The sequence below is a fragment of the Aulonocara stuartgranti genome, assembly GCF_965226115.1.
Source record: "Aulonocara stuartgranti genome assembly, chromosome: 16".
NCBI lineage: Eukaryota > Metazoa > Chordata > Actinopteri > Cichliformes > Cichlidae > Aulonocara > Aulonocara stuartgranti.
Genome location: NC_138952.1, coordinates 20,200,877 through 20,213,867, shown reverse-complemented (window position 1 = coordinate 20,213,867; position 12,991 = coordinate 20,200,877). Strand labels below are relative to the sequence as shown.

Here is a 12,991-nt window from a genome sequence, read left to right as displayed (position 1 = left end):
CGCTGAAAAGTATGAACATATCATAAGTGTGCAGCAGAACTGTCATTTTTCAACTGTCATATTTTCACCTTGATTTGTTCTAGTAATCTTTTTTTTTTCCTTTTTTTGACACGTTCATCCGGCCACAGCTGTACAAACTCCAGTGTCTATCAGTAGCAGCTGCTACACAGACCAAGCTGTCTCCCTCATTGGAAGGGAAAGTGATATCACAGGGGGAATAGCAGAATTTGTTATTGCTTTATTGCTTGTTTCCTCAGCAGCTCTTATGCTGAATCACCAGCTGATGTAGTTCTATTTTTGGATAACACATGAATATGGGCAGGTGCTCAGTGATCGGATCTGGCCTGTGATCTTGTTTTCAGTCTAACATAATGAGCTTAAAGAGATGTAACGCGATAGCATTGGGTCATAGTGGAGGATATCTTCATGTAATAACTGTAAATACTCACAGCAACAAAACAGTGTCAGCTGAGTTCTTCAGCTTTGTTCACCAAGATAGTGAACCAAAGAAAATTGTGCCCTACATTAAATATGTGTATTTTGGTCTTAGCTTACTTTGCTACTCAGTCATTTTGGAGAAATCATCAACACCCCAGCGAGAGGAAAGTTAAACCACAAACACACCCTTTAAAAAGTAATGAGGGTGAATGGAGATTCAAAACATTTCACTTCCAAACATCACAGATGTTCTCTTATGAATTTTACTTGTTCAGAATAAATTTGAAGAAAGTTATTATCCAGAATGCCTTACATTTAAAAAAAAAAGTAGTTAGCACACTGAGATCTTATTTATTTATTCATTTATTAAACGTGTCTCAGATAATAAGAAGCATCCATGTCCTCAGGTGTGTTGAAGCGGTAATGTGTTCTCTAAATATCAGCTTTTTATAGCAATTTTATTTATAAAGCACATTTTATTATGTAAACTTAATGTGCTTAACAAAGAAGAGAAAAACATAAAAAAGATCTGTGAAGCTTTGCCTTAAGGCACAAAAGCAAAAATAAAATGTAAGAAACAAATCAAGAGCTGCTTTTTATGCTTATTTATAATTCACTGAGGACAATAATTCTAGAAAATATGCTGCACTCCATACACCAAACAATTAGTGCAGAGCAAGTGTGATTATTTTGTTTAGTACAGCTCTAAACTTTGCACATAAAAGAATAAATTCTTTGCTGATTTTAAATTTAAAAAAGTATTCTGAAATTGCTGAACAATTTTCCCACTCGCTCTTTCACAAAGTGGTAAAAGCCTCCCAATCGTTACTTCTGAAACTATCAGCCTCTCTGGGATGCGCTTTCTTTTTATAGCCAATCATTTTACTAATTAGTCTAATTTCTTTTATTTGTTTTCATTACACGACCTTTCCAATCTTCCTGCCCTGACCTTTGCGGGCATTTAATGACTACATGATTTTCTCAGGTAATTTTCAGTTAGTTAACAGTTTTAATAATTTGGGAATGATGGCATCTTGATTTACGCTGTTAAAAACATTTTTTTAAACCAAGCTGCATCCTTTTTTGTTTGTGTCAGCATTTTGCCCAGTTGTGTGCAGGCAGTCGTTTAGCATCCCAGCTGTGAAGGATATTTGCTCATTGTTTAGCCCTGGGGTGGGTTGTGTGAGACACCACAATATTTTATGTGTTGTTTTTTTTCTGTCCTAACAGAGTGTATCAATTCTTCTGACTGTGCATAATCTATCTGCCTCTCAGTGGAACGTAGCCAAACAGATCTCATCACAAGGCAGCTGCGAAACTTATTCTGGTCTGCTTGGGTGATGTAAAGTAGTGGGACTCTACAGCAGGAGGGCCAAGCCTCGGAAGACCAAAAGAGCTCATGTAGAAATATAAAAAATCAAAAGATGCTAACACTTTTAGGAATAATAATTTGTTACAAAGTAAGTTAAAGTGCAAACAGAAGACGAACTGTCATGACAGCACTGATAATATGACAAATTCAGGTCATAGTCAGCCCAGAGGACAAGCAAAACATGAAGACAAGATAGTCTTTGCACAGACAATGACTCACTAACTTATGTCTCTTTGGGCATGTTATATCCCACTCCTTACATTTCTCAAACTGCTCTTCTTTTATTGTGCTTGTTTTTTTTTCTTCTTTGCCCACTTTTGATTTAGTTCTCTCTTACTTTGAGTATTTTTGTCTGTTCACTGATGTAGCACTCTTTTTCTCCGTCATCTGTCTGCTTCTCTTTTAGGGTGACTGAGCACACATCAGTGTTTTCAGCAGGTGAAAAATACTGTTAGCAGGGCACTTTTAAAGCACTGCATGCTTTCCAACACCTTCTGTTTCTTTGTCACAACTTTATCAGGTCTTAAATATCTTATTTTTCCAGAGCTCCAGACTGTGACTGGTCACACTTTACCGTCAGAGGAAATAACAGTATCAGACACACATTATTGTTTTATTTCTGTCCCAGGGTGTTTTCTGTCTGTTTCTTACTTTGTATCTGTGATGTTAGTTTTCCATTGTTTTTACACATTAGAGAGTGTTGCAAGTTATCTCATATAAGTGTAATATGCATAAGAGCTATGCACATTTGTTCCCCAGTCCAGCACTTGCACTACCACCTGAGAATCTTGGCACTAGAGCCAACTTTCTGAGACTGTAAACTGGGGCTTTTCTTTCAACAGTGAAAAGCAACCTAACAATAAAAGAAGTCCTTAACTGTCGAGGCGTAAGTACATTGCTGTTACTTTTTAGAGTATACCAGAAGCTGTCATTTGAAGGGGCTGGGGTGTGTTCGGATTTTTATCAGGCAGAAACAAAGACGTCCTAGCAGACAAAAAGATGCTTCTGTGTGCTTTTTTTGTTTGTTTTTGTTTGATATACATCTACACATTCATTTGAACACCTGCCCCCCCCCCCCACACACACACACACACACACACACACACACACACACACTTCCTTCACAATACATCAGTGCCATCTGCTCTGGACAGACATGTAAAAAAAGCGTTCTTTTGTATTCAAGTTCCAGACGGGAGTGGTGGGTGGGGGTCATTATTATACTGCTCATGCCAGGTGCTTCAACTGTATTTTATTTTGGGAACTTGGCTAACGGTTGAAACACAGAAACACACTCAACCTACTGCTTTTTCTAATAATATACGACAATGTGTCTCCACAGTCTTGCATTCTCAGTCCCACAGTTGTTGCCTTATTTTTCTCCTGTTCTTATATGCACACGTGACAAATTAAAGGAAAAACCATCATAAATTGTTTTAATAAGGTGTTGGGTTACCACATGCCTACAGAGGAGCTTAATTGCAACATGACATTAATTCAGTGAGTCTCTATATCTCTTCCGTGGGGAATTAAACATCACTCTGCCAAAGGATATCCCCTCACATGATGGTCATTCATCTAAAGTCTCACATAGATCTTCAATTTGGCTGAGAGGTATTGGCTGTGAAGACAGTATGTGATTCATATTAACTTTATACTTATTTCTCCAATCAGTGATCCTTCATGATCTACGGAAGGGGGGGCATTATAATTTTGAGAGAGACCACTACCATCAGGAAAGGAATGCTTCATGATAGGTTAAAAGGGATCAATTTGAGCAATCTTGCATTAATTTATAGTGACTCTGCCCAGGAAAGATACACGTGAATCTTAACAGTGTCATCAAAATACCTCCTACGACATATCAGAGGATGACCTTGCTGTAGGCGTTCAAGGATTAAGGGTTTTTTCCTTTAATTTGACTGGTGTGTATTGTGTCATCGTATCTATTTCATTCACTGCAGAGTTGAAGATCAAAAAGAAGAAGAAAAAGATGAAACAGACCATCAAGACCAGACACGTGTAGTGCATCACACCTGCACATACACATGCGCACACCTCAGAATACTTTTCAGTATTCCTACTGCTTGTTCCTTGGTTGTATCCTCTTTGTCCACACTCTTTGTCACCCCAATACATCATCTATTAAGCATACATTCAAGGTTACAGTCACACAAATCCATAAACTCCCAGTCCATGACAGACAACAAATAAGATGACATATTAGGGCTGACAGCCCACACATGAACTGTAGGTGTACAAAGCATGTAAGATAGATGGGTATAAAAATAGGCTAAATACGAGGAGAGTATATCACTAGAAACTGAACATTTTTGTTCAGCTTCTAGTAAGGTGCACTTCACTTTCCACATAAAATTTCGTGCACATCACATCACCTTTTAATAACCTGCAATTTATTTTCAAATATTAGGACATAACGTCTGCACTAAGTGGTCAAAATAACAAGATACACTGACTCTTGCTACTATGTGATGAATGGTTGTGGACAAATACATCAGACCAGGAAAGGACTAATCGGAAATGGGTCTGAATGAATCTGGGATATGGATTAAGTGGATATGCAGAGAGAGAGAGAGAGAGAGACAGGGAAAGAAAGCGCGAGCTTTCTTCTTCTGCCATCCCATCTCCAAGCTATCAGTTATTGATTAAATGTAGAGCATCCCATGCAGGCTCCAGCAGGCTTTGGCTAATAACACAAACACCATTGCAGGAGGTTGTAAATTGCAAAATACCACACATACACATATACAGTTAAATGCACACAAACTCACATTTATGGTGTCTATAAGCTGCAGACACCATAAATATGCAGGATATGTAGGAGAGGGGATGTGGATGATTAAGAGGTGAGGTGGGTTCTTAGAGTGAAGGAGAGACTTTGACAGCCTGCATCACCTCTATCATAGCACTCAATTATCTTTCCTCCTATATTCTCCCTTTTTCCGGTCTTCATTGCTGTTGCCTCTCAAATATTTGCATCTATCACTCAAAATTTGGCCACATTCCTTATGTCACTCCTTCCATCCATTTCCCAATAATGCCATCCCCTCCCTCTCTCCCGTGCTCCTCTAAACCACCATCAGTTTTCTCTCCATCTGTCTTTCTCTCCTTGAAACCACTTTCTCTCTGTGAGTCTGTTAGTGTGATGTGAATATGCCAGACACTCGTGGGAGCTGCATCTTTGTGGCTTTACTTCATCTTCCTTTCCTTCGTTTTGCTGCTACCTGCCGCATTCACTGGTCAACTTCACTCATCTGCAGCAGCTCTCTGCAGCAAGCTCACACACCCACTTACTGCACGAACACACACACACACACACACACACACACACACACACACACGCACACACACACACACACACACACACACGGGGGGGGGGCACAAATACCCATTTGAAGTTTAGACCACACCGCTGCTGCATCTGCAGCAAATGACCAGAATTCTTAAGCATGTGAACTCATACAGTATGGCAGCTTGAACATACAGTAAGTGCTAATGCAACAGACACACACCCATGGCTGACAAGTCTACTTGCATGCATAAATATAGAACTGCTGAATGGCTACTTACAACATTTGATGAAATGGTAGTGAGACATTTTCTGAGCAAGTCAGACAGTCCAACAGTCAGGTAGGAAGGCAGGCAGGCAGAAAGGTATGCGGGGGAGTCAGTGAGTGAGGAAAGCAGGCAGATAGTAGGCAGCTACAGGTTCCAGAAAAACTAACTAAAGCAGAGCTCATAACCGGCACGATACATTATTAATCTGGCTCACTGCATGCTATCCAAACTCTGTTCCCCTGTCTGCATTATTCACCACCACCAGTAGCAGCTCCGGTTGCAGCTCATGCAGCATCTACATGCATACAGTTCATCTCTCGCTTTCTCACACACACTCTCACACACACACACACACACACACACACACAGACATGCACTCTCTCGGTCACCCCTTCGGCAACACGGAGCTGCGGCTGGTTCTAGCTCTTCTCGCCTACAGCCGGATAACCACTGCACAACGTCTTCCCAGCCATAGCCAACACACGTGCTCCACTGGCGTCACTGACTGGCAGCCGGCTCAGCCCACCTCCTGTTCAACACACCCCCAATGACGCAATGCTCTTCGCCTCCTTACACACCCCCCTCCTGGTTTTCTTCACACACACACATATGCAGTGACTCATACAGATGCACGCTTCTTTGGACTATCCTCTACCTTCTCAGCCCAAAAAAAAAAAAAAAAGGCGGCAAGAAAGGATCCATTGAGCTATATTATAGATATAACGCAGAGAGAGCGAGACAGACAGATTGTGAGGAGGGCTGTTTGATTAAACTGAAGAATTGCAGACACAGCAGGGGGAGCAAGAGAAAGAAAAATAAGCAAGAGGCAAAAAGAGAGGGGAGTGTTAAATTTGATAGGACAGCTAAAGACATAGAGAGAAAGAGAGGCGAAGCTGCTGCAGTGCGGCTTTTGGTGTGGTGACAGGTTAAGTGTTCATCAGCGGTCTTAAACTAGCCTCAAATTTACTACCGATAAAGATAGTTTATAGAACGTTGGAGCTTGAGCGCAGTACGTTTAGACGCCACTATAATGCACTTATCATGCAGCAACAAACCACAGGGCATGGTGCAATATGAACTATGTGTGTCTGTAGGGCGATCTCTATGATTTTGTCCTTTAAGGCTGATTTGCATTTACTAAGCTTTGTGTTAAAAAGGGATTTGTGCAGGATGGGAATGTGAGAAAGAAGGAGGAAGAAGAGACACAGCGAGAACAAGAACAGAGAGAAGCTGAAACACACTTAAAAAAAATGGATGATAGTAGTAGAGGTTAACAGGGTGTGCAGTGTGTGAATCAATCTGGATTGCGACGCACGTTTTAGAAATCTGTGGCGTGGCGCTTACACATCTACAGCCTGAATAGCATGCTGATTTTCCCATGTGAGATTTTGAGGCACAATCGCTGTCAAATATGAGCGAGCAGAGATGGGATTAAAGCACGTGAGAAGCAGGTGAGGTTCACTCCGCGTTGGTGGCGAACAGTGAGGAGTAACAGAGCAAACTTGAAAGAGACTGGGGGAAAAGAAAAGACACACTGGGAGTTAGATTTGTGTGTATGTGTGTCAGACTGGATACTCGAGTAATTCCTGTCATAGGAAATCAGGTCAAAGCAACTGCTCGCTGCATCGTATGCAAAGTACAGCTTGAGCAACTACTACAACAACTACCGGAGTAAAATCAGGTGCCTGTGTTCAAGTGTGTGCAAAGACTGCACTATGCAGAGTAATTCAATCGTACTGCTACATGTGTTTGCACACAAACACAGAGACAACAGACAAATTCACATCTTTACTGCACTTGCAAGCCAAGTAGTAAAGTGTTTTTGGGATAACACAATGACTATCCCATTATCACTTTTGAAATGGAGATCGCACAACAGTACATTCTCACAGGGGAATGTCATGCGTTCCCATCTAAATGTCTTTAAGCATTAATGGCGCATGTTATCTGCGCCTGCAGTAATAGAGACTTAAGATGCCATATCAGAAAGCGGTGGCTTGCTGGAAAACTGGAACATGAGGTACTGTAAAACAGAGTTTCAAAGTGAGACATCACCCTAGAAGGGAAGTCTGTGGCAACAGAGACAGGACAATAAATTGTTGACACGTAATGATAATTTCTATCTCTCTGCAGCCACAAGTAAGCAGCGAGATAGAGTGAAGAAAAGAGATAAAAACAACAGATGTAAGGACTCCATTGTATATAACAGCCATCTAAATCTCTGTCAAAGGAAAGCACGGCTGCAGTCACTTGTGTAACTATCCACAATCTGTTTTCTTGGCACTATCTATGTCTTTATTGTTTCAAAGTCACTCACAGTGTAGCACATGCTGTTTCTGGTAGAGACTGAGGCTCTCTTCTTCTTCTGTGCAGCACTGACAGGTTTTCACTAAGGCAGCGTTTGATGCACAGATCATAAATTTCATTCACTTTGACACAGCGGTCACTCTGCCATCATCACCCTCAGCTGTCAATCAATGCTGCAACTGTGTTACCACCATGAATTTTGTGCTTGACATCCTAGAGAGTGAGTACATTTGTTCTTAAGTGTGATCTCTTCAACTGAGTTCAGTGGTGACGGATCCAAGGTGCAGGAAAGGTTCCTAATAAAGGCAAAGCCAAAGGCACTTAGCACTTGAGGTATTATATATTAAAGGAGACTGTGAATTCAGTATTTCTCATTTCCATTTGATAGATTTATTTGTGTAAATCCGTTCCAGCTACTTACAATCCCATATATTGTATCATGCTATTGACACAAGGTGCTCAAGTAAACATACACCAAACATAATTTGCTATTTCGTGTATTTTTTTAAATGATCTGTTTAACACCTTGCAATCATATTTTTTTGTTCTGTTTTGTTGATTTTTTTCACTGCACAAAGTGTTATTATCATTTTGCTAATCTGTCCTGTTTTTCTTACATTGGTATCATTTTTAATTTATGGTAATTGTGCTACTGACAGTACTTTCTTCATTCAGGATTCAATTTAAAATCCTCTATATTAGGTTTGGTCATAATTGTTCATGACAATTGGTCGAGCCCATTGCCGACTTGTGCTGTGAGGGCATGAAAAATAATTAACTTGTAGAGCACAATTGATGAATACTGGAGCAAGATTCTTCCTTTAGGTTGTGGAGAACGACAGTGGAGACACTGATTGAGACTATTATGGATTGAGCTAGCTTCTTAGCTCAATCCATAATAGACAAGCTAGCTGCTAACTTGGTGCGCATCACCATTAGCTTAATGATATTTGTTAACCCCATCTGTTTGTTCATTCAGAAGCTTCAAGGTGTTCTTCATCTAGTTCCTAGAGACTGGTTGGTGACCTCCTGGCAACCACTGGTCCCTAGGGAAAAACAATTATTCCCCACTAGTTGTGAGTGGTTGCTATACTCCCCACTGCTTTGCTTGCTAACAGACTGCTGTAGTCACCCATAGTTTTAACGGAAGATCTGTCTACAACCACCACAGAGAGGTAGCGAAACCTGAGAAAGTGTGTCACAAACTGGAATCTGAGAATTTCTACCTTCAAATTTAGAGCTGCTTACTGCTAAAGCCAGCATGTTTCAATAGGTGCAACCTTTCCTTTGAAAGTGAAAAGGCTCTTTTTCCGGTAACCGTTTTTTTCAAGTTTCACTTCTACTCAGTTAGAAAGTGTTTGTGGACAAGTTGGCCTCTTCCCAGCAAATTACAGGTGACTCGAGCATTCTGCTAGTGGCCAAAGCAATCACAAAGAAGTTTTTGGTGCAGGACCCTCTCTGTGACTGATTTTACTCAGCATCAACCAGCAACTTCCAGTAACTTCTGGCCAGCCAATCTGGGAGTACACATTTTTCACACTTTTCTCTTCAGCGACCAAATGTTGTCAGGGTTTACCATCTGGTGCCTCAGTCTATCACGTTTGTGTGGTCTAATACAAAAATAATCCCAAGTATGTGAGTTTATTTTTTTTTTTTTTTTGCGGCAAGCTCATTCATGCATGTGCATGCATGCGGGAGTGGGTGGCACTGCACATGTATCAAAAAACTGCAACTGTCTGTTGTTGATGGTGGCCAGTAGACAATTTTTAACATACTGCCCAAGCTTTCTATATTTTTCTCTCTGTATTCTGTGTGTACTCTTACAATCTGCTGTCAGAATTATATTTTTTATGCAGGTTTTATGGTAAGATTAGTATTAGTATCAATATTGGTGTTGACAGAGTACATGCCAATTTACACTCAAATGTAATCAAAAAGGTCAACGTATATTCATTGGCAATGCAAACAGCTACACTAATACAACTGACAAATTACTGAACTAATAACTACACTAATATTTCCTAAGCCACACACATTATGTGTTAAATCTTTTTGAATCACCTTCTAAACTGAATAATTGTGCAATCTGATCATTACACAGTAGCAGCTCAAGCCAGGTTTAAATTAAATGGCAGACTATCTAATATTCTTAATACCAGTTAATAACATAGCATCAATGTTAGTTAATTCTAAGGTGGATTGCTGCCTGCAGGGGGAAGATTTAAGCATTTCTCTGCACAATGCTGCAGATCACAGAGAAACTACCTATAAATACAGAAAAGAGGTCAAACAGCATTATCCTCTCTCATTTGTCCTGTTACTAGTCTTACTAAAGCACCACTTTGTTTCATTGGATAGTTTGTTACTATGCATCAGTGACATAAAAGGTTGCATCAATTATTTCAAGGACATTGCGGCCTGTCACAGTGCATTAGTGGAAAACAAATTGAATATACAATGATGAACAGAGGTCGAACAGATGAAGGTAAAATGGTATCAGTCCCAGTACCAGTCAGCTATGCCAGGGTGACTCAATAACAGACAGGTGTTAACAAGCTATGCTGAGCCTGTGAGCTTCAGCAGCTCCCAGGCACTGACCTAACAGTCACAACTGCAGAATTGCATGTTCTTATAAATCAGATTTATGGGCTTCAGACATGGCAGGCAATTTCATCTTTGACCCATTCATTTTTAAACTAACAAGCACAAACAAAATAATGCCTGTTGTGTTCAGTTGCTGGATCACACTATGCTGAATCTTGTTTTCTGAATTGTTTTGCTGGAGTATTTTATGAACACACAGGTATACGATGCAAAATAACAAACCTTTTGATTTTCACCTGCTAGTGACTAATCAGCTGTTTTTGTATAGAAGAGCAACTTATTTTTTGCCAGAAAGAAAAGAAATCATAGATGAAACAGTTTTGAAAATGGAAACATTTTTTGTAAAAAAATAAAAATAAAAAGCAAAAAGCAATTTTTTTCTTCAAAGGAAGGCACATAAAAATGCTTTGCTTTGCTGTCAACACCAAAATTCAGGCATTTTCTGAGTGATTACATGAATCAGCCATTAAATAAAATGTTTATAGTAATGTTCAAACCCGTATGACGACTTGTTTGTTTCAAAGATCTGAAACGGTCACCCACCAGTGTGACAAGACCTGCAATCTGCTTTGGAGCTCCCTGCCAATCACGTGTGTCATCCCCATTAATTTATTATTCAGCTACAGTTGTATCGTGACTGTAGGCAGTTATAAAGACAAACACGATCTGTTTGGGAGATCAGTCAGCTCGATACGCCCTCAAATATGGTAAAAAGCTCCCCACTCTGAAAGTGTAATTCTCTCGCCAAAGAAACTGACAATCAAGACAAAAGAAAATTCTGATTAAGTGGTTGATGAAGATTCATGCAGCTATTTTTTATTTTGACATTGAGGCATAGGTTGGCTGGACTAAAGTGGCAGCCATGTAAACAGGATTGTTTGTAATTTCACAGTTTAAGAGTCAACAAATGACAAAAGACTGCAGTAATCACTTCAGCATCATCTAGTCCGTTGATTGCTGAAAGACTGATACAGTTCATTATCACTGCTGGCCAGAAGAAGAAAGAAAGAACGAGAGAGAAACATGAGAAAGGCGAGGGAAAAAACTGTCAGAGTGAGGAGGACTTGAAAGACAAATTACATAAATTAGTACATGACAAAGGCAGAGACAGATGAGAGCTATAACAATTAATAACTTATGAGTTAGATTCTCTCCTCTCGTGCAGGCTTCGCTTTCTGCCTGTAATTATGAGTCTCTCTCTAAATCCCTCCCTTTCCCTCCTCTCCCCCACTACGCAATCCCTAAAACTGGAAGAGAGTCCAGTTCTCGCTCTGACTTTGTTTATCCTCCCAGCGCCAAGCAGCTGGCACAACAAACAAACGCGGGAACACAAAGCTTCGGCAAGAGACAATCAATAACCAGACAAATAAAAGAAAAGTACAAGCAAACATGTGAACAGCTCCAAGTCAAGCAGCACTTAGTGAAGAAACAGCATCCTACTCTCACCTGCTCTCAATCTTTCCCAGCTGAATGAGTGACTGGCGTCTTACACACAACACTGTGTGAGTGACTCACAGTGACTCACGCGCAGTTGGCTTCATCTACTAATCTACATCACCATTCAGCTTTATGTTTGTCATGCTACACACAGCTGTTTAAATTGAAGTACTAATGTTCCATAAGATGCCTGCTGTGTATCTGAGCGAATGTGCACAAACACACACACTGTGCACACTCTACTGCGCATGCACAACAACGCTTGACCAGCTGTTTTTTGGCAATGATACAGAGCGGGTAGGGCTACACACACAAACCTCCAGGATATATATTAACGCACTGGCCGACGCTACATCACGTGCATCATGCGACTACTTTAAGTAAACAAACACATTTTACAAAACAGACTTTTACTGAAAAAGTGACAGGCTGTCACTTTGAGATGCGATCAGATTGAAGGAAAGGAGTCCATTTCTAAAAAGACCGCACCTTTTGTTCACTCCAGTTGAAGTCTTTTATAATTATATCATAATTTCATGTTACGTAACTGACTTTAAACTGACAGCAGGAGTGTAGAAGTAAAAAAAGGAGATGGAAAAAGACAGCTGTGATTCCAATGAAATACAGGGAATAATAACATGGATACTATTGTGTTGCAGGCACAATAGGAAAATAGATTGTAAATAGGACAGCAACCTTCTTGTATATAAGGAAAATCAATGGTTGCCTGATTGCATCAAACGTTTTTGGTATTGGTGACCGATTACAGGTAGTTGCGTTGACCAGCTGGTCACCCAGAGGCTGAACATGTGACATACACAAACTCTGAGCGATCACACAGGTCAGCTGGTGGAAGGCGACCTGTTTTGCCTGTATTGCATACAGATTGCATGTAACTCATCTCTAACTGATAGCACAATGATACCATAGCTTGTTGTCGTTTTATTGCAGCTGACTGTGAGCGTCCACAGATCTTTGAAGCAACCATTTCAGAGGCAGCAAGTTCATGGCTCACAGCTTCAAAAAGTTGGGTCTTACTGCATTCTCCAACCACTGTTTCCCCTAGTGTGATTGCACTATTAACAACCACAGCATAATTATAGTCCGGAAGCTTCACCAGTTTAATGCAAATCTAATCAAGTTGCTTCTTGAACCATTTCCATGTTTGTTAACAAATTTTGCATTTCACTCTACTCTTGCAAAACAGCTTAAATGGAAGCTGTAAGTCTACCATAAAAGTAATGAGAAGAAATC

General features: G+C 40.3%; 1 protein-coding gene across 6 annotated transcripts in view; it reads right to left on the bottom strand.

Moving 5' to 3' along the window:
• myo16 (myosin XVI) overlaps nucleotides 1–12,991 on the bottom strand; it is a 112,777-nt gene that overhangs the window by 86,941 nt on the left and 12,845 nt on the right. For 2 of the 6 annotated variants that reach the window (XR_014271841.1, XM_082508469.1), the window contains exon 1: nucleotides 5,402–5,972. The exons of 3 other annotated variants lie outside the window; for them this stretch is intronic. Coding sequence is in view for 1 of the 3 variants with exons in the window: in XM_082508469.1 (XP_082364595.1) it covers nucleotides 5,402–5,429 (28 nt within the window). In the remaining 2 variants the exon portion in view is untranslated. Of the gene's footprint in view, nucleotides 1–5,401; nucleotides 5,973–11,746; nucleotides 11,757–12,991 lie in introns of those variants that run through there. One more of the 6 variants, XM_082508473.1, reaches the window with a different exon arrangement.